Consider the following 24,660-nt stretch of genomic DNA (forward strand, 5'->3'; position numbering starts at 1 on the left):
TTGAACTCACACACATATAGGAGAAAGCAACTATATATGAACAGATACATGCATAGGCTACTTAAGAGCTGAAGATCTCCCAGAAATTCATTAAGAGGTCTGGAAATTTCACTGTTTCCTGAAATGAGGATCTGACCATTAGAATCTGGGGCTGGAAGGGCTATTTGCATGAAGCAGGACTGTATCCACTCCAACCACAGCCCAACACAACTCCATCCAGAATTTCTCTGCATTCTTTACGATCACTAGATGGCTGATGGCTGACTGCTGAAGACTCTCTGTCTTACTCTAAATTTTCCACATTGAAGTAACAGGAAATTTCTATCAGATACATGATAATTGGAAGATGGAAGATACTGGTAGCTTTCCTTACATTTTGGATAAAGCCACCCTCCCCTCCACAGAGGATGTTGAAAACATACACATCAGAGAACAGATACACACATGAGACAAAGTAAAAACAAATTCCAACAGGATTTCTTGTACTTCTTGATAGGACTTATGACAATGCATAATTGTAAATATATTCACTCATTTAAGCCTTAATCCTTGTTTTCTTTATTTATCTAGTTGCTGGTTCTCTACTTGACTCTTACTTGTGGATGAATGCATTCCTATGCTTCCAACCTCTCCTGAACAAAGATGGCCTGAAACTGGGGAACAAGTGGTATGGGAAAAACACCAATGAAATACACAGCCATTTTCACACACCTCAGGGTAGGTGGTCTGCTCTTTGATATGTCAAGTACCAACAATTAGATCAGTTACAAGGGGTTTATTTTAGCCATGGCAGCTTTTGGCTGCACTCTTATTTCGGCTGTTACAGGCAACAATCCAGCAAAACAGACTGTGTCAGTGTAGCACATCACAAGGTTATCTAACAAGCTCAAGCAGTAGAGATAAAAATAGGATGCTGCATGTTCAATATGGAAATTTTCAAATAGAACCAGTGCAGGCTCATACAAGAGCCTTGAAAAAAGCCCTACCTTGTCAACTCTGTGCACCTTTGCCTGCCTGTTTTGCGTGAACAAAGCTCATTTTTTAAATAGTGTTGCCATAATACTGATGCTGCCACAACAGTATCAGTATCCAGGCAAAGCAGAGGCAATGAAGGACTCTTCACAGATATTCACAAGAAACCATGTGAAAAGAACAACTTTTAAACTTACCTGGGCCACCTGCAATAGTGCATTCAGTTGCTCCTTTTCTCTGTTAAAAACAAAACATAACAGTCAGAGAGACCTAGTTCTCCTACGTGAGGTTTTCAGAATTACATGCACACATCATCCCTCCGTGGATAAGGTTAAAATGAGGTACTTGCTGTAAGACTGATTTAAAAGCTTTTGCAATTTAGTAAAAATCCAATTCTCTGTGGTTGGCATGACCTTTGTGGATGTAACAGATTTTCCCCATGCACTTAACTTTCAGATCAATTAGGAAATTAGATTAGTTGGAACACACCAGGAAGGACATTGGAAACAGTGACAGAAAGACAAATCAGACTCGTGATAAATGTAAACAGAATCTTCTGAAGTACAATAAATCTGTGCATATTGAGGTTGTGTAATTGACAGCTATCAGGAAACTGTTCATTTTTTAAAAATAGAATTATTGCAATACTAGCACTGAATTTGTGTTTTGTTTTGCTTTTACTGTATGAAAGCCCCAACTCACATAACTTCTCAGTGGCATGCAAAATCCAGTTTATTAGTGAAGACTGTAAGAGTCAGAGTTTGTTAGTAAACATGAGCAGAGGGAAAAAACTATCCTACGGTGTTGCAGCTTTACCCAGTTCAAAAAGGGTACACTCCAAAGCAAAGCTGCCACTAAGGCCAGTTTCTCCAGAGCAAGTATGCCACAAACAACTGAACCAGCAGACAGACAAATACCAGGGTCATGCTTAGGGAGCAGGAATAGGATGCTGCTGGATGGAAGGAAGTGACCACTGCCAGTGGTGACTTTCAAACCTATAATTCAACCCCAGGGAGAACAGAAGGGCAATGATATCTTTTTCCCAGGCCATGCAGATTTTCCCAGACAAATTCTAAACTGCAGCTGTAAGTCACAAAGTCCTTAAAGTGCTTACTCTTGTGCTCACACTCTCAAAAAAAAAATCCAGGAAATATTTGTAAATGAAAGCTGACATAAGTGAGATCCAGATGGTTCCAACTCCACTGAAAGATCCCTAGCAGTCACCATGAGTAAAACTACTTAAATTACAAGAGAGCTCAAAAGCACAACCATTTTAAAACACATTAGGAGTGCCACCTATAATCTACATACAAATTCCTGCAACTGTCACTCACAGTTTTTAAACCTTTGGTATTTCTTCCTGCTTTCTAGTCTTCATCAACTGATCTACACTCCTCCTGAAATGTGATACCCAAAACTTGGGACAGTATTCCAAATGAAGGGTACTGAAGCATCACCCCATCCTACAGAAACAATTCTGTTTATAGAGAGCATTTGCTTTCCCCTCTCACACAGCATGACACTAGTGACACACTCAACTTAGCCTCCAGACCTTCCTCCTGCTGTTGAAGTAAGCATTCGTCCTCCGCTCCCCGTGCACTTGATTATTCCTGATTGTAAATCTGCATATGTCTGTACCCAAAGTTATCCTGTTTTTCAGATCCTTTAACTTGCCAAAATTATCTGAACTGTAATCCTAGGCTATATGCCTACAGCCCCTCAGCAGATGGTTTTATCTGCAAATTTAATAAGGATATTCATATTTCCTTATCCAAGTTCTTATGAAAACACTGCACAAGTACCATATCCAGCACAGATCATGGAAAAATCCCATTCAAGAGTTCTCTTTTATTTAACAAAAAGCTACTATTGTTTATTAATTAAATGCAGTAAAAATACAAATCCTAATCTTGCTGCACATACTTTTTCCTACAGCAAATTTCTTCAAGCATCTTAGAGTATTGTCATAACATATCAAAGCCCTTACCAAGCTTTTATCTACCCAAAGTCCAGTTACCTATCCTCCATGGCTTTTCCCTGTCCACAAGACATGCTATAAGACACCACAGAAGGGAACAGGTAACTCTAGCACTGTTCTTCAGAAATCCACATTGGCTTAATTCCTTTATCAAGCATTCACAACTGTTTGATTGTTTGTTTCAGTATTTTTCTAAAACTGTGGTCAGGCTGACTGGTCCATAATTCCCTTATTTAAATATCTTCCTTTTCCCATTTTAAAAGGGGGTCGTAATTGTTTGGTATTTTCCATTTTTATGGAAAAATTACTGTCCATATTATCCACAAAGAACAAGAAAGAGAATAGCTATTGTTTCAAACTGCTTTAGCTAGCTCTGGAAGTACCCAAACATTACTTTCATCAAATCCCCATACCTTCTTTATCATTTGTAATTTGATTTATCTGAGCATTTTCTAACCTTTTATTTCCATGACATGTTCTGAATTCTTGTACATCCTTCCTAATCATATTTAGTATCCAACAGTTAAGCTTTTGGGGAAGATAAAAATAGATCAAATACCTCATTTTTCTCAACATTACTATTTTTCTTCCTGTTGAATATTAGACCAAATTGTTCCATGTCTCCCCTCTGCTAAAAGTGTATGTACAGGAACTATATGCCAACTTCTGGTTCACTACAGCTCATATCGTGCCTAGGTCCTTCTGACTTTATCTCTACATTTGTGTTGTTTTTTGCTTGTTCTCAGTGGACATCCACCTCATTTTTTAGGTCAAATGGATGTTCCAAAGTTAGACACATTGGTCTGCTAGTACCATCCTGGCTACTCACTCAGGTGCCATTTAACATTTATTAGAAAATGAAAATAAAATGAGTTTGCCTGATTCCTAGAAACATTGACACTTCTCTGCCATGATGATGGGTTGAACACATCTCTCATGCTCTGGGAACTGAAGGGCAAAACCACTCTATAGCCAATAAACTAGACAGGTCCTTCCTTTTATTATAGAATCAAATGCTGAGCTGGAAGGGACACACCAGGATCAATGAGTCCAACTCCTGGTCCTGTGCAGGACACCCCAAGAGTCACACCATGGGCCCAAGAGCATTGTCCAAACGCTTCCTGAACTCTGTCAGGCTTGGTGCTGTGGGCACTTCTTTGGGGAATCTGTTCCAATACTGACAACCCTCTGGGTGAAAAACCTTTTCCTGGTATTGAACCTGCATCTTCCCTAACTCAGCCTCCTGACATTTCCTTGAGTCTTGCCACTGGGCACGACAGTCAAGAGATCAGAGCCCACTCCTCCTCTTCGCCTCATGAGGATGCTGAAGACCACAATGAGATCTTCCCTCAGTCTCCTCAAGTGACCTCAGTCACTCCTCATGCAGTTTCCTCTCCAGGCATTCACCATCCTCACTCTCCTGCTTTGGACACTCTCTTGTTTAATGTTTTTTACATTCTGGTGCCCAAAACTGCACACAGGACTCAAGGTGAGTGCTTCTAACCTTAGAATTTTTTGATGCTTGCCACACAGTCTGATGAGATCCCCCTTTGGGAAAGTACGTAACAAAAGCCTAGGAGAACTACTTCTGAAAAGCAAACTACCACACCATTATATGTGAAAATTATATAATAATAAACCCAGCAGAGTCCAGCAAGTGCAGCAAGCAGCAGTGCTGACTCCACAGACTGCAGCACTTCCCATCTGCCACAAGAACTACTGCGTAAGTTCCTTCGTTCCCATGGGAGATTCCTGCCATCCTTCCCCTTTGTCTCCCAACAGCACGGTCACCTGCAAAGGCTGTCATCTTGAGGGGGAAGCTCTGATGCCATTTTCCCTTTGGCTCCCTGTGGACCATGGCCTGTGGTGGGTGCCATCTTGGAAAGGGGGATTTCCACCATTTTGGGTTTCAGACTGTTCTCAGGGAGTTTGTGAGATTTAGCAATTTTGTATATAGTGATTATTTACTGTTGGTTTTGGCCTGTTGCAGTTTCACTTGTTAGTAAACTTATTTTTTCACACATAGCTACTTATATTCATTCTTTATTGGTAGTAAGGGACTGGTTAAAACAAAGGGGGAGAACCCATTCTAGAATGTTCCCCTTTAAACTGCCTAAACCCAAGACAGAATGCAAGATACCATCTTGTACCTTTCCTTCACCTCTTCCTCTTCCTGTTTCCTCCTACGCTCCTCCTCTTCTTGCCATTGTCTTTCCTCTTCCTCTCTTCTGATCTGCTCTTCCTCCTCCTGCCTCCTTCTCTCCTCGGCTTCCTGCCGGTGCCGCAGCTCCTGCTGCAGTAGGTGCTGGTAGAGGCTGCGAGCCAGGCGGCCACGCCAGTGCTTCTGCAGCGTCACCACAGAGGCCTTCAGGCGCTGCAGGCTCTTCTTCCAGAAGTACGCTCGGTAGTTCTTTTGGATTATTACAACACTGGATAGCACCTTCTGATACTTCTTCCTGGAAACAGAACCACACGCTTAATGCATCGCTAACCCATACGTGCTCTGCACTCCTCATGCCCTTGCACACTGACCACATCCACAGGAAAATCCTTTTCGAAAAACACAGGTCAGAAGTGACATGATTTCTGTTCCTCTCCTGCTACTCACTACCTGTAAATCATATTCACCTCACTGTTCTCCCTCCTAATCTACCAATAGCTTGTTTCAATGGGCACCTACTTTTGTGAAGACTCTCAGACGATTAGAGGACCTTCCCTTTCCATTTGTCCATGGAAAGGGAAGGTCCTCTGGCTCAAAGTCTCCTTGCATTGCACATAAACACATTCACTGTGCAGTGGGCATAATCATTCAGTATGGATTTATTATAATAGAAACGTACAAATGCCCTTACTATATGAAAACAAATATTGCGCCATCTCTTAAGTGATCAAAAGCAAAGCACCCCAGGAAAGGCAAAACCAGCGCAAAAATAGATTTGGCGACATTAATTTCACATTTTCTGGGAGAAAACACACTGATACTACAATATTGATAGTTGAATCAAAGATTGTAACAAGTTCACATAAAGAAATACTTCTATTGCACAACATTTTGCCTAAACAGGTATCACAGAGTATCTTGAGTTGCAAGGAACCCACAAGGATCATCAATGATATCAAAATCAATTTTACAGGCACTTTAAGAACATGACAGGGCCCCAAACCACAACAATCACCATTCAGTATTTCTGTCTAGTAATGTTGTAGAAAAGTGAGATTTTACAGACTACCAAGGACATGAAAAAAGTTCCTGGTAGAAGTTTGTACATGATACATAAACTGGGCAAATAACAGAAGTTAGCATTACACAGTAATCTGGATCAATTTGTAAACTAGATTCAAGCAAACATTAAACAATCCAAAAGAGCCAATCATAACGTTTTGTATTGAAGAATCAAAGGCCAAACACAACTGATGTGGGACTATGTTGAGAAGCAGCAAGTCAAAACTGGATTTTTGGGCTCCAGATCACCACACAAAGGCAAACTCCCACCACAATACTATAGAAAAAAATACTACTGGGATTCTTATTCTTGTAAGCAGAAATATTGTTGTATAGAATACTGCTTTTATTCTGTACTCTGTGCTAGCACCCCCATTTCAAGAACAATGTTAGACCCTCAAGTGATTTCTGAGGAAGCAGGACTGGAACCAGAAATTCAGGTGTACAGAATGAGAGCAATTGCTCCATGCAGAACCTTGAGAAATAGAAAAGCCTAAGGAAAGGCTTCACCCCAGTTAAAGTATCCACATTTCTATTTTTCCAACAGGAGCCATAAGATTTAACCAACCAGAAATCTATTAAGGCTGAAAATAAGCAGACATTTTTTTAAGTAATTTAATATATTTGGATGCCTTAGTATCTTGCACTGGGGAAACAACCATTGGTACTAGTCAAATCAAAAACTTTTTTAATCCAAACAAAACGTGCAGAGAGAAATTCTCTGGGGCTGTTGCACAGGATCTTGGGCCAGAAGGCTACAGTAATCCTTGAGGTCTTACAGTCCTAGAAAGCACATTGGAAATAGCATGGTATTCTCACATAAACTTCCCACAGATCTTCTGCAACACCCTGAGGAAAAGACACACCTTAAAATCCCTCTCCTGGCAAGGAAATTCCCTTCAAATGGCAACAGGGACCTGTGCTGACAGCTTGCCACCTCCCTGCACATCAGATCCATCAGCCCAGTCAAGAAAATCAGGAGAGGGATGCTAATAGATGTAGTGTGCAGAGGTCATGCTCTTTTCCATAAGTATTATGTCAAAAGGAGGAAGCACAGAGAAAAGAAAAGGAAAAGCAAGAGGTGATAAGCAGTAGGAGATCTTAGGTTAATTACTCCTGGACTGCAGTACCCTCATCCCCACTCCTTCTGTCCACCCTGTGCCCTGCACATGGGGTGTGAACAGCTGCACATGCACTCTCTGCCAAGGCAGACTAAGAGCATCAAAAAGGGTACTCTGACTTTTACAAAATGCATCTGCCAGAAACTCTCTCAAGTGCAACATGTGCCAAGCCCTGCCCAGCTCCAGGCCAGCTCTGCCTGCTAATCTGCCAGGCTGAAGTGCCCCCTCATTCCTCATGACCACAGCCAAGCTTGCAGATGCCCTTCAGCTGGAATTGCTGCTGCAGGCTGCAAATCTCATTCCCCTTGTTCAAGCTTCCACTCACCCTTCTGCACTGGCCAAAGAAGTTCAACCTGAGACCAAGCAAAGGGGCTGGGAGACCCAAACATGCAGCACACCAGAGAAGGCAGGCTGGCAGCAAGACTCCAATGCTGTATTTGAAATTTACTTAATTAGTCTCTCAATGAGCTGTAGTTAGCAGTTATGCCTCCATGGAGTAGAGATCACAGGGCTATGGAGCAATTTGCTACTGTCTTCTTCCCATGAAGAACAGTCCTGAAGAAACCAGGGGCACAGCCAGTTTCATACATGGATCCTGTACTATGTGGTTTTTAGCTAGTGAAGCTGTTACCTGCATCTCAGAGCTCTACAGATTAGTTACATAAGAATGGGATCATTTCAATGGGCTTGATTTTCTTGTCTCACATTTTAGTGATCAGAGATACTAGGCGGCATAGGCTGCAGGGAATGAGAGTGAAGAAAATCTGGTTCTCCAGGCTCACAGAACAAGTTCACAAAGGGGGAGAAACCAGTAAAATCCCTCCTTTGCCAGTCTACTTTGCATGAGACCAAATTAATTTAAATACACTTATACTTGCAAAACTAACAGAAATGGTATCAAGCTTAAGGCAGCACATACTGGTATTCCTGCCCAACTCTGCACAGACCATTCAGCACTTGCCCAGATGAACTCCTGCCTGCTGGACTTTTTTCAATCCAGGTGCAGTGCAACTGGAAACTCTCTTCACAGAAAGTTTTACAGACACCCTTTCCAGCTCTTCTTTACTCTCCTCCCCTGTGAAGTCCAGTTACCTCCAGCTGCTTGTGAAGATTTACACTCTGGCTGCAGAAGCACAGCTTGTCCTTAAGGATGAGACTCGTAACAGCAACATGTGGGATGAGGAATTCAGAAGTGTGGAGGCTGAAGGACCACAAGATTTCCCACCAAGAGGAACTCTGCTGCCACACAGTCTCCATCACAGCCCTGCAGGACAGCTTCCTCACCAGGATCTCAGAAAAGCAATAATCCAGTAGGCCTGCAGTGGTGTTTCCAGCAAATCAATTTTCCTGTGCTAATCTCTACCCCTCTCTCCAAATGCTAGACAAAAAGTAAAAGAGAGAAGAGGCCCTGACATAAAGAACTTGCAATCTCATGTACAAACAATAGAGCGAGCTCATTTGTCTTCCTAGAGGGAAATAAATAAATGAATAAAAAGTCCCAGAGACCAAAGGTGTATTTTGCTGATATTCCACACTGGCAAGGCAGAGTACAACCCTTGCACACGTTTCCCAATGAAAAATGAGCTACCTGGTGTAACTGGAGGTCTAAGAAGAGTGCCTGCTGAAACAGTTCTGCTGGCCAGGGATTTCACCTCCTCACAACCCTGACTGACAGGTGTCTGGAGCAAAGACCAGCCAGGAAAGAGCATCTTACTGGGATTAAGTGTGCATACCACAGCCATTAAGTAGTCAGCTGTTGCACTGACTTCGAGGGCAGAGGAGGGGCCGTTTGTCTGCAGTTGGTTCTCCCAAACCTTCACTGGTCAGGTGCAAAAGGGAGAGGCAAGAGGAGATTACTGTTGCAGAGCTGGCCAAAACCCAATTCTGAACAGTTAATTAAAACAAGAGGGAGATCACAAGGAAAACAGGCAGGGCGAGGAAGGAGGGTGAGCAAAGGCAGAACTGCAAGTGAGGAAGAAGCAATTGGCAGGGGGAGCAGAAAACAGTTGACAGGCACAAGGGAAAGGAGGGGACCCAAAGCGTAGGTGGGGCCCAGTCAGGAGAGCCCTGAAGGCAAGGAAAAGGTGTCATCACAGGCAAGCAATAGGTACAAAAGTCCACGGGAAGCCTGCTGAGCAGCGCTGAGGGAAGGTGCAAACGTGCACATAACTGAAAAAGAGGTGCCAAAGGTGCAGGAAGGTTTCAGCAGAGCTGATGCTGGCAGGGAGGGCAGATTCTGCAACTCTCCCTTAGAATACAGGAGGGGAAGACGGGACGGATGCTAGGGGACTAGAGAGCAAAGCAGGGTGTCGGGGCAACCCAGGCACGCAAGCACAGGGATGGTGGGGCAGCCCCCAGCACTGACCTTGCCATGTAGCCCAAGACGTGGGCCCGGATGACTATAGCTGCTTTCCTCAACTCCTCTTCCCGATCCTTCTCCAGCTTCTGCTCAAGAGCTTCCTTCAGGAAAACCTGACGCCACGGGGAGGAGTTTCAGTAAACACAAAGAGAGGAAAGAAGTCAGTCCCCGGGAGAGCCGGGCGGTTTCATCCCCGGGTGAGCGGCGCGGAGAGCGCTCCGTGCCCTGGCGGCCGCGCCGCCGCCGCCCCCGCGCTGCCCCGGGCGCCCGCACTCGGAGCGCCGGGAAAAGTTCTGCAGCGGCGGCAGCCAAACTCCGAGCCCAACCCCCGCCGCCCTCACTCTGTGGTCAAGACTTAAAAGAGAGAGGGAGGGAGCAGAGGAAGGAGGGAAAGAGGAGGGAGGAGGAGAGCCCAAGTTTGCGCCTGTGATTAACTCTTTCCCAGCTGACAGCTCGCCCGGCGCAAGCCGGTACCTCCCTGCAGCAGGCACTGGGACCTCCGGGGGTGATTAAATATTTTGCGAAGAAACTCCTCCGCGTTTCAAGGAAAGGGAGGAACTTTTAAGATTTCTAGGCTCCAGGAAGTAACCTTTACAGGAATCTTAAGGGAAGGCAGGCGGAAAGCCAAAAGCCCAGTCGAGGCACAAAGCTGCGCTTACTCTCAAGCCCACCGGTGCTGAAGCCCTCCACCGACCTCCAGACACTCTGGGCTGAGATGCTCCCGTGCTGAAGAGGTTCCACAGTAGAGCATGCACTAGGGGCAACTGAGCTCTGACCACAGAACTCTCCAAGTATTACTGGTTGCACGCCAGTGTCCAGTATTTTAATTCTCAAGCATCTTTCACCGCCTGTATTTACAACTTCTGCTCGGCGCTAAATGCTTGTGAAGAATGCAGGTGCTACGTTAAAGACAAAAGAACTGAGATACAAGCAAGATAAGGCCACGTTTACAGGAATTGTGCTGACATGTCTAAGCAATGTTAAATCAGCTGGCTTGCATTAGGTTAGCACAGGATTCAGCAGAAATTCCTGAAATAAATGTGCCGCTTTTTAGATGGATTGCAGCCTGCAGGGAGCTCCACGGTGCTGTGGGTACACTGCTAGCAGTACCCAGACTAGAATAAGCTGGTGAGAAACGTCCATACAAGCTGCAGGCACAGCAGCAAGTGCCATATGGCCATGCTCGTGTGACCTGCTGTCTGGCATTGGATAAATCCCTGCCAGGGCCAGCAGCAGAACAGGCTACCCTAGGGAAGTGCAGCCCCACTTGTTAAAGCACTGGCATGGACACAGGATGTGAGCTGACATTCATCAATCTGCAGAATTGAAAACCGCATTAATCAGTAGAAACTCCTTACAAATGTACTGGGTTCATGGGGTTGTGGTGAGAAGCCAAAGATTTGAACAGCCATTTAGTCCAGTGCCCTGCACCAGTTCCCCTCTTTCCCACTTAGCTCCCCTCTATGTCCCTCTATACCCTCCCCTCCATCACTGCTTTTGGCCGCATCCCCTAAGGCTCTTCCTTCCCCCTGCAATTACCATTGTGTACTGAGGTGTACTGACACCCCTCCCTGAGTTAGTACCCATAGTCAGTGGCTTTCCTGCACTTGAATTTCTCCTGGGGAGCAGCTTCCATTAAGAAATGAGCTGTTTTGTAATGACTAAATAACCATGAGTAGCCTGAAAAGAAGCTTCATTATCAAGGTACTGCCAACCATGAAGCTGGCATCCTTCCCTGCAAGTTGTACATCCACTCCCTCTGTCAACTCAACAATCTTTTAAAGATTTCTTTGAGGCAGGGATTGCTCTTTCCATTACATTCCAGAACCAAGCAGCAGTCACCCATTTCAAGAATGCAACCAGCAAAACACTGTCTCGGTCCATTATCTTCATCAAATTGCAAAAATACTCAGGCCATCAGTATTTCCCTAGCAAGCACAGTCTTTGCTGAGCCAGGCCAGTTTGGGGTGGGGGAGGAACTTCAGGGCATACAGAGATCCATGAGACTCAACCCTAATCCTATAGGATTACAGGATCTATACATGCTGGAGTGAGGGGTTAATCTAAAAAAAACCCCAGCAATATCTAGTTATAAACTTTTGGTATTTTGAAGGTTTGGAGGTTTTTCAGACTCCACTAGATGACAAGGAAGAATAACATGCATTTCAAGTCCAGAAGTATTTTTGATGCCTTGTGGAAATAAACTAGAAAGTGGCTGTTCTTTGTCATTATTCATAGTCATTTTCTGAAAACATGGGACTGTTTTCATCTGAGAAGAGAATGGCTAAACAAAACATACAAGGTTACATCTATCACATTCTGCTGATACTAGACACTGGCCGGGTTTTAAACCACAGTGCATCACCACAGTGTTCCTCACATAACCTCAAAGCCTGCATGCACCATCAGTGGGACAGTGAACATGATAAGGTGTCACAGAGATCAGCAGACACAAGTGTAACTGCTTGGGTACCCATGTGTACATAAGTGGGATCATATGATTCTTGGGGACAACACTGGGAAAGCAGGAAGTGGGTCACTGTGACCTGGATGCCAAACAGTGTACAGCAACCTCCTCCTTCAAACAGGCCCTGCAAACCAGCAGGTTGAAATGTGGAAATTTATGCCTTCAAACAGCAAAGGTTACTGTGTTAAACCACTGTAGAAATCTGTGTTGTGGGTATGGCAAGTATGGCAGAAGGCCCAGGTGCACTGAAGGAAGGGTCATATGGAAGTTGCTGCCCCATCCCAGCACATCCCCAGTGAAGGCAAAGGCACCTTAGCACAATCTCTTTCATCATCACACTGCTTGTTTGCATCCAAACCCTCAACTCTGCCATACCACCATATAAAACCTGTATTGCATACATTAATACCTCTTATAAACATTAATTTGACAATTGACAGCACAGCAGCTGCTCTATTCTTAATGAAAAACACAAAGATCATCCTGCCCTTCCTCCTCCGTTTCCTTTCCCAAGCTTCACAATCCCCTGCACTAATTCACAGAGTTCCTTCCTTCCTCCTTCAAACAATTGCTAGGGATATAATTATCCTTCCATTCATTTTGCAGGAAGTATTCCCCATTCTATAAGCCTTGCTCTTCACCCACCCCTTATACTTCTTCCTAGGTTACATCCCCATGGGCTTGTCACACCTTTTTCAGTAGCTACTCCTGACTAAGCCAAGATTGGTTCTGGGAATACCAATCTGAGTACCCAGAGCTGCACCTGTAGCAGCAAAAGTGGCAGTAAGGCCATGCAGGGGACTTCCTTTTCAGGACAATAACCTATGCTCCGTTCCCCTTAGCTGGTACCTTCACCTTTACCTGAAAGACTCTGGAAAAATAAGGCTCATTTCTCCATCAACCCAAGTATTCCAGGCCTATGTTACCTAGCACCAGCTGAAACATGAATGCCGACAAAGCAGTCTGTAATCCAAGGCACAGCAGCTGGATCCACACAGCAGGGAAGGTCCTACCAGGAAGCACCACTGCTCTGCAAGGCCTCACCTTGGCAGCTGCTTTCCTAGGGACAGGCTTTCTGGAGGCGCTGTCACAAAGCTGAGTTGCAAGGTGGTCTCCAAGGGAGGAATGAAATGGCTTTGCATGGGAAAGAATGACAAGCAACTCATCTGAAGAATGTAATGGCAGGGTAGTACACCTTGGAATGATAGTCCCTTGGAGCAGCCAGGGGCTGGCCAGCCATTCAGCATGGCAGCAAGAGTGGAACATGCCAGGACAGCCTTGGAATGATCCATTCTTTCAATAGACAGAACTTCTCCCCTCTACCAGGACACACATCTCTAATACAAACCATGTCCAATAGAAAGTAACTTCTACAGCCAAACAACATGGCTCAACTGCTTCCCAGCTCCAGGAAATTTTGCTCCTCAGGCATCAGGAATACAAAGGTTGCTTCTCTTAATCATTTCTTTCTTTCCACAATATCCAGACTCACAGCAGCCAGCACCCAAGCAGAGAGATTGCAGGGTACCAACATACAGCTCTTCAGTCAAGTTTTAGTTTACAGAACACAATAATTAAAAAATAAATACATTGGACTATATCCAGAGTTTTGACAAAACAAACACACATTTTCTTTGCCACAATTACCACCCATATTGTCTTTTTCCAAATAATTTGTGCAGGTCAAGGAGTGAGTGTAAACAAGCAGATGGACTCAGTCCTTCATGATGCACAATGGGGACTGAAGAGAAAAGGGACCTATAGCTTCCAGGGGCTCAAAGCATCCTGGATTTCCTGCTTGTTGTTAGTCTGCTGTAAGCTTTGGACTTCAGCTGTATAGCTTATAACCTTTTGTACTCTAAAAGGTGAGTTTGGTCCTCCATCCTGCTGCCCTTACTGTAGCGCAGCAATCTTCCACCTCTTGTCATGCTGGAAGAAAGTTCAAACTTTGTGTTTACCAGCTCTAACCACCATTTTCTAAGCTTTCCAGACAGCTCTGCAACACACAGTCTCTTCATAGGCTTTAACACTGAAATGCTGGGAGACTGGCAGTCACCCAAGCAATGTGGATTATCCAGGGACAGGAATCACCAAAATGCTTCCTGGTTTGCAGGCACCAGTGAGGAGACTCCTGATTCCAAAATCAAAGATAGGGAACACTTTAACCACAGACCAGAAACACAGCTAAGTGATAAAATCTTCTTTCTGGAGCATCAGTGGAGGCATGGGGGAAGAAAAAAAAAACAAAACAACCAAACTCCAGATTAATACATGTCCTTCCCACAACAATGGCCAGTGGTTTCCTTGATTGCCACATAGAGCTCATAGCCCAAACTCTTAAGTGGACTACCACCAGTCCTCTAGGAAGAGGAAAGAGATCTTGCTTTAATAAATATTATAGTCTATCCACTTACTGAAAAATAATTACTCAAAGCAACAAATGTCATCATCTGATCTCCTGGACAAATTAAATGTGCATGTTCACTAGAATCACTGCATCACTTCTGGTTTCATTGTGGCACTGGAAATATTCTGAAGTACATTTCTAAAGGCTTAAGGGCAAAAAAAAAATGCAAGAAGTTGCTTTGATGTGCTACCATCTGCTCTAGATATGAACTGAACTGCATCCCCACTATTGAGAAATGCTGCCTGCATTGGACACCATCCATCTTGGAATATTCTTTGAAGAATTTACTGGAGTATGTGGAAAGTTGTGATAGAGACAGCTTCACACTCCCAGATTTCTATAGCAATATACCTCAAAATGCTCACATCTATTTCTGCATGAAAATCCAGACTATTCCAGGCAAGAGAGAAGTGTTAAACATTCACCAAAACAGAAGCAAGATCTGAATTACGCAAATGGGCAGAAGCATTTGGATGCCTCTTCACAGAAAATGTATGCTAGCATCTGGGCTAGATGCAAAAGCATCATCTGAGCTTCCCCAACAGAAAGCTGTCATACATCTGGTGATGTAGCTATTCACAGCTTAGATATACACCAAGATTCAGCTCACTGCCTCGGGCAAGAATTTCAGTTAGTCAAGCAGAGTGAAATACCTGGCACAAGAGGCAAGAGTTAATGGCACACATCACAATTACATAAATGAGAGCCATGCTTGTTCCCCTTGAATCTTTAAATTGGATCAGACACAACAAAATCAAGCTGGTTTGGTCAATTAGGAGTTTAGATAAAATCAAAAAACCTGCTATGTCTCTAGGTACATAATATGGGAAATATTTGAGATGCTGCAGGTCAGTGGCACAGGCCAGTGGATTGAAAGGATCATGACTGCAATGCCTTGCAATCTGACCAGATGCAATCATGTCCCCTTGCAGCTGGAGCAAAGCCATACCCTTCCCCACACCGATGCAGTACCTTGGTTTTACCCAACTGCCATTCCTTCTTGCTGCTGTCATAGGTCTGGAGAAAACCTGCACATACAGCTTTGCTGTTCTCTGAGAGGCTTGGCCCCTTCACAAGCATCTTGTACCTAAGAACAAAACAGAATCTCATCAGATTACAGATGACAGTAACTGCCCCCTTTCCTCTCTCTTCCCAATCTTTTAACTCTAATTATTCTCCTCTCATTAGTCCTTTTTCCTCTGGGACCCTCCTTCTTCATGTTTACCTTCCAATTTGGAAATTTCCATCCCCCAACCTTTATCTGTTTCTACCACACTGGCAATTATTGTTGCAATCCCAGTAAAAGAATACAAACTCAACAGAATTTTTCAGTAAAGAACAACTGTCTTTTTGAAACATGTGCTTTCATCAGACACAAGATATTTTGTTCAGTGTTGGGGTGGCATTTAGTGCTCCAAGAGACAAAGGAAGCAATGTTCAGTGTCCCTTCTAGCCTTAAACTTCAAAAAAATCCTTTTGATGTAGCTCATTAAAAGAAATAATCACTTCTTCCAATATTAATCATCAACTATACTGTCCATTAGAATTTTCTTCAGCTGCCTAAAGGTTTTAAGCATGGTATTTTCTTTTCACATATTATGACCAGCTGGGTTTCACAGCATCACACTAGCAAATCTGTGACAAAGCTACCAAGGAAAAAAAAAAGACAAAGAAAAAAAGACCAAAGACCATCTGGCTATTTTTCCATTCTGACTTTTAGCCTAAAGGCAAGTCTCCAAAAGGCCTCCCAGATCAGTTGATGATATGAGCATTAAGACCATGGTTAGAAAAACATCCCACAGATGATCCATACCAGAAGAAGCAGTTAAAGAGGGAGCAGTCACCTAGAATTTTATACTTTGGGGCTGTTCCAGCGTACAATACAGTGGCAGCAATTACCTGCTGAGGAAGTCCTGGAACAGGCGCCGTACAGGGAAACCCGCTCTCCGAACCTTCACTGTCTCCAGCATCCCTGAGTAGCGGAGCTGATTCAGCACCACGTCTGGATTAAAGAGGTTCGGCGCCTAAACAGGGATCCAGAATCAAAACCAAGTAAGTGAGGCAGTCACTGGCTGTGTATCTGTTCTGGTGTAAAAAGCCAACCCTGCATATCTGGGCATGCCAAGTAAAAAGGGGGAAGATTGGGTCAAGGGGAAAGCAACCTCACAGCACTGCACAGTGCAGAATAAGGGACAAAAGAGAATTGGGCTGATTCTGGAGGAAGGAAAAGAGTTTGCAGACTGCACTCACAGTCAGACTATGGTAGGAAAGCAAAGATACAATGTCTGAACACATTCAGAGTGTAGAACCCTGACTCAGTTCTCTTTGTAGTCTCTCTTTTCAATTAAACTGGAGACAAACTACAGAATTCTTTTCTGGCATAAATCCCCTAAGCAACCTATCCTCTGACATATCATTCATGGTTTCAAAACACACAAAGAAAAGGATCAGTTCAGATCTAGTTAGCAGGATGTCCTCCCGCCACAGTCCAAGTCCAAAGTCCAAGCAAGAGCCAGCCTGTCCCTAAGCACTGTGACTTGCTCATGATGCATCCACCTCCACTGCCTCAGAGCCAGGGATCTGCAGGAGACAGTGCCTACTGCACAAGCCCTTCATTCCAGAACAGATTTCTCTACAGGCACTATAAACAGGAGTGATTGCTTCTTCTAGCACAGCTCTGAACTCTGCACAAGCCTGGTTAATCCTCCAGGCTTCATAAGCACTGAAAGAGGTGAGAATGGCTATATAATCTCATATTTAGAATGCAGTCTTTCCATCAAATTACCAGAATGAGGCTGTGTTTTTTCTCAACTGTAAAATAACTAGAATAAAAAAGGGAAGGTGGGAGGAACTGCTCTTACCCTCAGTTTGAGGCACCTGCTAGGCATTTGTGCAAGGGCATGCCCATGCAGGCCTGTGTCACATGCACACATGTGGCTGGGGTTCACACTTACCTTTTCTGTATTTGGTTTGATGCAGCGGATGAAAAACGGGTTGGAAGTACTGAGCGTGGCCATCAGGGAATGGAGAGAATCCTAAAGACCAGCAGGAGAGACCCAAAGGATCAGTCACTACAGAAGGGAAAAGGGCTACATTTGATGCAGTAAGGTCTTCATGCAGCACTCCCATTCTGAATGTCCTCCTTTGACTCTGCCTACCAAAATTTCATTAACCCACGAGATTCCTTTCTGTCCAAAACATACCCACACAGTCTGCTCTTAAGACTATTTATATAGTCATCCTTGTTCTTGGAGCTGTAGAGCGTTTGTGAGTTAGTTTTACAAGTCTCTCAAACTTTAAATATAGGAAGAAAAACCCAGTGAAATGAACAGGTCTGCAGACAATTCAAGTGTGTGAGATTCATACTTGCAAGGTCCTCCTAATAAGGTTTTATTGCAATTGTCACCATACCTGCAAAAATTTGGCCTAAAAGGACACATACACATAGCTGAAACACCAAACCAATATGAAAGATTAAAGAACCTCAAGAACTTCATACACTTAGCAAAGTACTCTTCTCCTCTGCCACTCTGCTCCATCTTATCATCTCACATTTTATACCAGACAGAAATCCTTGGGGCAGTGGCACTGTCTTTTTTTAGCACTGCAACATTCCTGCACATTTTCAGTGCTGGACACAAAACAAGGATGAATGACTTCTCTTGGCTGCAGGCCTTGCTTTACCCATCTGCTCCTCCCCAGAAGCCTGCTGCTCTCTTGGAAAACATCATACCCTGAACTGGGAACTGACAGTCGGTCTGCGCCTCTGGGTGCCCATCTTCAGTGTCTCTTCACTGCAACGACTGCAGACTCTTTCAAAAAGGTCATAGATGAAGTCCAGCCTAAGGGAGAAGAAAAGATTTAAAGAAGATGAAAGACACCTACCACCTGTGAGAAGATGGTTTTTATTGTCAGCTACTGCCCTGTCCTGTTGTGAAACATCTCATTTTTATACCTGCTGTGCCAGAGGAAGCAGTTCAGCTGGCACTTCAGTGAGGAAATTAATACTTCCCACATGGCTGCCCAGATCCCGTGGGCTGCCTTATATGCCACACTCAGATGCAAAGCCAGAAGTCCCCTCCCACACTTTCAAGTAGGATATTACACAAAGGAAAATCTCCCTTCTGCACTGGCTGGGACACCTCCCTTGAGCAAGGAGGGGATCACAAGGACACCTCCCTTGAGCAAGCATATGCCCCTAGGCAAAGCTGCCTTGAAGGTATGCCAGCTGGACCGATGCTGTCATGCCTCCCAAATCATGATCAGCCCCCATGATACGATCATGAAATTGGAAGCCCAGCTCTTCTGCAGCCAGAGGAGTTCTAGAGCTGCCCTCCATGTAGCTAGCCCTCCAGCTCTAAGGAATCTTCCACCATTTTGCCACTCCTGAGACATTGGTGCTGGTTCTTACAAAGTTGCACAAAGTTCTTCAGAGCTGCTTGTGCCAGTTTATTGTTATGGCTGCTTCTGGCCCAGCTTCCCTTCTGGCACGTTGAAAAAGCCTGAGTCCTTCTATTATGCTGGACAATAACAACCACAATTCTGGCCTCAAGCCTCATGTAAAATGTTCCCCAGATGCTACTGTCCAAGTAAGACAACTATGAGCAGCTCATAGTCTCAGCTCCCTCAGGTTGTTTCAAAGCTTCTCAGTGCACACTCTGCAGCAGCTTCAAAGAAGATGCAGTTGTGAAACAGTCTCATCAGGCTGGAGCCCAGAGGCAATACATGGACTGTGGTAAGAGGCACATGGTAGAGTTGCTGCTCAAAGACTTGTAGGATCCTCTGTAGTATTAAATGCCTCCTTCCTACTAGGCCCTGCTTCTGTTTCCCAGATCTTGCTCAAGATCAAAATTAGCTCATTTCTCTAAGATCATGTTGCAGCTCTGGGATATAACATTAGAGTCCATGCCCAGTCCCACAGCAACAGCTCACTCTGGCTCAGGATAAGGACAGATGATTTCCACTAACAAGCAGGCTGGAAAACAAGCAGCATCTGTACAGAAGCTGGCAACTGACAGCATGGCAAAGAGCACTGACTCATTCAGGGGAAACTTTGCCATTGTAGGTATAGAGAGATAAGAGGAAGGAAGAAAAGGGAAGGAAAAAGGGAAAAAACCAAATTGCCAGGAGAGATGTCTGTCATGCTGTTAAAGCTCTTTTTAAAACTGGGACAACATGAGTCCTGATTAAATCTGTGCCTCATCTGACTTCTCCAGCTCTGCTTTCTTCTATCAGGACACTTCAGCACAAAGAGAATAATGATTAAGAATGATGCCTGATGCTCTGGCAAAAGCAACTGCTTTCCTTGGTCTGGTTTATTACGTGAATGCAAATAGTTCTGCCCAACAGATGTGGCCTCCTGACAAGCATACCTGCTGTCTTTCAGCATGTTTAAAATGTCATCACGAAAGGTGTCTCTGTTCTTCTCCAGAAAGCCTCTGACATCATACAGCACCTGCAACACAGACACAGCCACTAGAGCAGCACCATACAGATCATGAAGTCCTTCCACATTTACATGCCAATGTACAAGGCCTCCAGCAGAGCTACACAGGAACACTGCAGGCATATGCCAAGATCTGAATTTCTGGGGTCAAAGAGCTACAGAGTTCTGCAGTTCCTGGCAAGAGAGGGGCTTTTAGCCATCAATTAAAAAACACAAAAAAAAAACCCTAAAAAACAAGAGCCAAGTGAAACAGCTGCAAAGATTTGCCTGGCAGGAGAGGGTCTGTGGGGAAATCCTCTGCAAGGTGTGAGGTACTCTGTTCACTTCAGGAGAGTGAAGAGAATGGCCACCCAGTGCCCCAACTTCTCAACCACAAGTGCTCAGCAGATTATTCTGGGAGGAAGTTAGTCCTTCTTTAATGTGCAGGTGTCCTCCCTTGACACACCTTCATCTGCTTCATATCTCTTCACAACAAAGAGCAACATTTAACCTTGAAGGGTCAGGAACCTTTTTGTTTCTGCAATAGGTATTCAGTCTTTCCTCCTCCTCAAAAGTCAAATTTTCCTTGTGACTTTTCCTTTGAGTTTTGTTTGTTTGTGAATGTCCAAGAAAAGACGACATGGATACTAGAAGTAAGGAGTTTATCCCCCAAACAAAAAGTTACCTGAGAAACTCAAACATTCTCCAAGTTGGGGAATATAGTACTGCAGAGTGACATGCTATTTTAAGCCCATCACACTCGTTGTGCTTTGGTATGGGACATTAAATGTGTGGAAACACACAGATCAGAGATGTTCTTGGTTTTTGGAATCTAGAATTGAGGACCTCAAGTCCATAATATACCAAGCATCTCACAAACACATCATGAACACCTACCTCCCCTGCATAATGTCTTATGCCAAACTGATGGTCTGTCACCCGAGGCTTCACATAGTAGGGGTTGCTCTGAAATGAAAGAAAAAGAAGTTGTCTTATAATGCTGGTACAAGAATAGAAAGTCAGTCAGGAACTCTGCCATGACTATGACAAGGCTGGGATGGGCAAGGACCTTTGCTCTTGCAGAGCCCGACCACATCTGCTGCAGCTGGCTGCAGCCACATTGCAAATATGTTACTCAAATTTAAAATGGAAATATCCAGCCCTTCAAGGCATTTCTCATGTGAGCAAGGGCTTGCAGAATCAAGGCTGCGGAGGCATGCCATGGATGAAATGTTAATTCTTGTGTGTCTGACACCTGAGGAGACTGAGCTCCACACAAACCATGTGGTGCAGGACACAGGATCAGGATGCAGGGAAGATGGCAGCTTTGTATAACACCTCCACACCTTTTCTTCATCAAAGAAAATAAAATACCAATTTCCTGTCTTCCTCTTTCTTTTATCTTTCCTTGCACTTCTCTTCCCCTACATTCAATATTCAGTTTTCCTTTCTCTTTTCCTCTGTCATTTTCCCTCTCCTTTCTCTGTTCTGTGAAAACCATTTTAACTGATTAAGAGCAGCCATGCTGTTCTAGACCAAAGATCTATCCAGCAGTATTCTGCCTCTAGCACTGGCTATGTAGGAAAAAGTACAAACAAAGCAAGTAAATCATACTTTCATCCTAACATTCCCTCAAACTCTAATTCTTTCTATGAGGCCTGCCTAACTAGTAACCCCAAAGAGATTTCTCTTTGAAATACTTGCTCATTCCACAAGTGAACCCCTGCAGACTTCTTGTATCTGGAGTGTCCTTTCACAGAGAACTCTCAAACAACTACATGTGTGGAACTAGAGCTGCTTGGATTTAAGCCTGGCTTCCATTAGTGCCATTAATCTTCTACAGGCCATGTGTGACTTTTACACCCATCATACCCACCCAAGTCACCTTGTCTCCACACTGCAGGTCCCTTCAATGCAGTTTTTTGTAGCACTGAAGCTGTACCAGACCTGCTGTTTACCAGTTCTGACAGAAGCTCTCCACGAGTGGAGGGGTCCCATGGTGTATGTGGTTCAAAGTGAAGGTGATCTACAGACTATACAGTTCCATAGCAATGTTTCTACTTTTACTGTTAGTTTCCTGGCAGCTTTCACTACTTCTTTTGGGGATTTGTATTACTGCTGAGCCCCTTGCTGGTATTTCCATGGAACTCCATCACAGCCTCTGTCAGGGTCTCACTCCTGAAGAGCAACAGTCAGTTCAGAGGCCATCATTTCAAAGGTGAAATCAGGGCTCTTTTCCTTCAGGTACAGCACTTTACATTTATCTATTCTGCTTTTCATTTTCATTTTCACTTTACAATGCAATCAGTCTCATGAGGCCCCTCTCAGACCAGCCTTCCCTGTGAGTCAGCAGAAATCCTCAGTGCTTGTCTCACTTGTAGGCCCTCCTGTCATTAAGGTAATTGACCTTTTACATTCTGTGAATTTACCCAATTGTGAAAACAGGACTACAGGCCTATAGTTTCCCACAACACTTTCTAAAAATTAATATAATCCCCCACCTCCTCGACAAAAATACTAAGAAAATTTTAAGTAACATGTTGCATGATGCTGTTTGTAATTCAGCTCTTTCATCTCCAATATCTTTTAGCAATATTTAGCAGGTGGGCAGCTTCTGGTGCTGATAATTTGTTAGTGCTACTGAAAATTTTTTCATGTGTTTTTCTTTTCACACTGATCCCATTTCATTGCTCTACCCTTCCCCCATACAGTCATCTTTTTCCAACCACAAACTTCCCTGCCTCCCACTCCAAATATGACTGCTACTGGATCTCTCATGTGGACTGGCATCCTGTTCTCCTCTCCCTCTCAACCAAGCCCTTATATTTCACCCATGCTCACAACACTTTTGGTTCCTTCTGCTATCTTCCCTATTGCTCCTCTCTCCAGTTGTTACAGAGGTCATATTCTCTTAAATCTCAGCTTTAAGCTTTTCCTCCTTAAGACTACAGCATTCCACAGAAAATACAGAGAAGAGGGCTTGTTCTCCTCAGGCTTCCCAGCAATGCTGGCTGGATGTCTTCCAATTCTCTTCCAGCCAGAACTAGAGACTTTAACTGGTATAAAAAATGCTTTTGCCTTCAGCAAATGCAAGTCCTAGAGCACTCTCCACTGTTCCTCCCTCCCTGCACTTATAACTCAGCCTCCTCCATCTCCTGCAAGCTTCCTAGGGTTCCACGTTAACTGCTATTGCCTCAAAGCAGACAGAGGTGACACTATGGACAGCTTAATGAGAAGGCTACTCAATGCACAGAAATCACCAAAAATAGCAGCCAAAATGTAGTGGGGCATAAAGGAATGCAAAATAATACTGGCAGTCTCATGCTGCTGTACAATAAACCACAGGTACCTTCTTACCAAGGGAACTGCATTCTGGTCTGATTATTTATCTCAGAAAAGAATAGAGAAAAAAATATGTAGACAAATTCAGAAATGAACAGCAGAAAGAAAGAGGAGCTTTGAAACTTCTCCATTTGGATACAAACTAAAGAGTTTGGGACAGTTGAGAAAGAAAATTCATAACAAGTGATACATTAAAAATATTCATTAGTTCCATATTAAGAAATACCAACAACCGTTTTTTAAAGATAAGTTAAAACAGGCATTCTCACATTTCTTGACCTGCAAGACAAGGCAAAGCCACAGTGGACTAAATTGAAGGTCTTGATTTAAGCCCAAGGAAAGTATATATTTCCTCAGAGCTGTATGTAGCCAACCAAAAGTCATTGTTATTTCTTCTAACTAAGTAATGAGTATTACTAGCAGAGTTACAGTGCATATATGAAAAATGAGAATATCTGCATCTGTGCCAATTTTAAAAATTCAGATAAAGGATACAGATGTTTTCGGGCTTGGATGAAGCCTGAATTAGATGACTAGAAAACATATTTACTGACAATGCTTTCACTGAAGTAGTTAATTATTCCATAAGTCCATGCTACAGGCTTTAATTTGCTTTGTTTTCAGTCTATTTGCTATTTAGAACAAAGTGTTGGCTGTACCAGAGACAACAAGGGATTGCTACAGTGATCTCAGTGGGGTTTCTGTGTCCCCAGGATAGCTTTCTGACCTGCATGAAAAAGTTCCACTACTGTGTCCAGAACACAAGACAGAGGATGAAAGAATTTAATTAATTAGGAACAATAAGAGAGCTTTCATTAAAAGTCATGAGGCAAAAGCCGTCCCCAGCCCCAGGAGACAGATTTGACATGCTTTGGAGCAGACTGCTGTGAGTCAGCTGGCAGGAGAAACCCACACACACTGTATAGCCACATCCTGTGCCTGGGGTGCTGCCTTGTGTCCCGTCACAGAGCAGCAGAACCTGACCCCAACCCCTCCTGCAGAGTCAAACCTCCTGTGCCCCCGGCCTGTGGAATGCACACTCCCTCTTCCCTGTGTGCACAGGAGCCCAGGCTCAGGTTCCTTTCCATATTACTGGTGTTCAGGGCAGCCTTATTAAACACTCGCAGGTTCAGGCCTAAGGCGTTTTCAATTTACTGCACAAAGCACATATTTTACATCAACAAAACCTTCACTTTAGGTTTTGAAATGCTGATGGGGCTAACATACTGATCATTTGCCTGCCAGGTTATTTTCTTACTTACCATATGCTGGCTGTGAAGTTTTTCCAGAAGGGTGTTGTCTGTGCCTTTGGGGAATCGACTCTCTTCATTCACCAAAGCCAGTAGACCTAGTTTCTACAGCCAAA

General features: G+C 43.9%; 1 protein-coding gene across 1 annotated transcript in view; it reads right to left on the reverse strand.

Moving 5' to 3' along the window:
• LOC132075361 (unconventional myosin-X-like) overlaps nucleotides 1-24,660 on the reverse strand; it is an 89,397-nt gene that overhangs the window by 23,845 nt on the left and 40,892 nt on the right. The window contains exons 15-24 of the mRNA XM_059475725.1: nucleotides 24,557-24,649; nucleotides 20,850-20,918; nucleotides 19,900-19,982; nucleotides 18,261-18,369; nucleotides 17,482-17,562; nucleotides 16,427-16,551; nucleotides 15,500-15,614; nucleotides 9,660-9,766; nucleotides 5,101-5,406; nucleotides 1,170-1,209 (exon numbers count right to left, since the gene is read on the reverse strand). Of these exons, the coding sequence (XP_059331708.1) occupies nucleotides 1,170-1,209; nucleotides 5,101-5,406; nucleotides 9,660-9,766; nucleotides 15,500-15,614; nucleotides 16,427-16,551; nucleotides 17,482-17,562; nucleotides 18,261-18,369; nucleotides 19,900-19,982; nucleotides 20,850-20,918; nucleotides 24,557-24,649 (1,128 nt within the window). The remainder of the gene's footprint in view (nucleotides 1-1,169; nucleotides 1,210-5,100; nucleotides 5,407-9,659; nucleotides 9,767-15,499; nucleotides 15,615-16,426; nucleotides 16,552-17,481; nucleotides 17,563-18,260; nucleotides 18,370-19,899; nucleotides 19,983-20,849; nucleotides 20,919-24,556; nucleotides 24,650-24,660) is intronic.

Source organism: Ammospiza nelsoni, chromosome 7, assembly GCF_027579445.1.
Source record: "Ammospiza nelsoni isolate bAmmNel1 chromosome 7, bAmmNel1.pri, whole genome shotgun sequence".
Classification (NCBI taxonomy): domain Eukaryota; kingdom Metazoa; phylum Chordata; class Aves; order Passeriformes; family Passerellidae; genus Ammospiza; species Ammospiza nelsoni.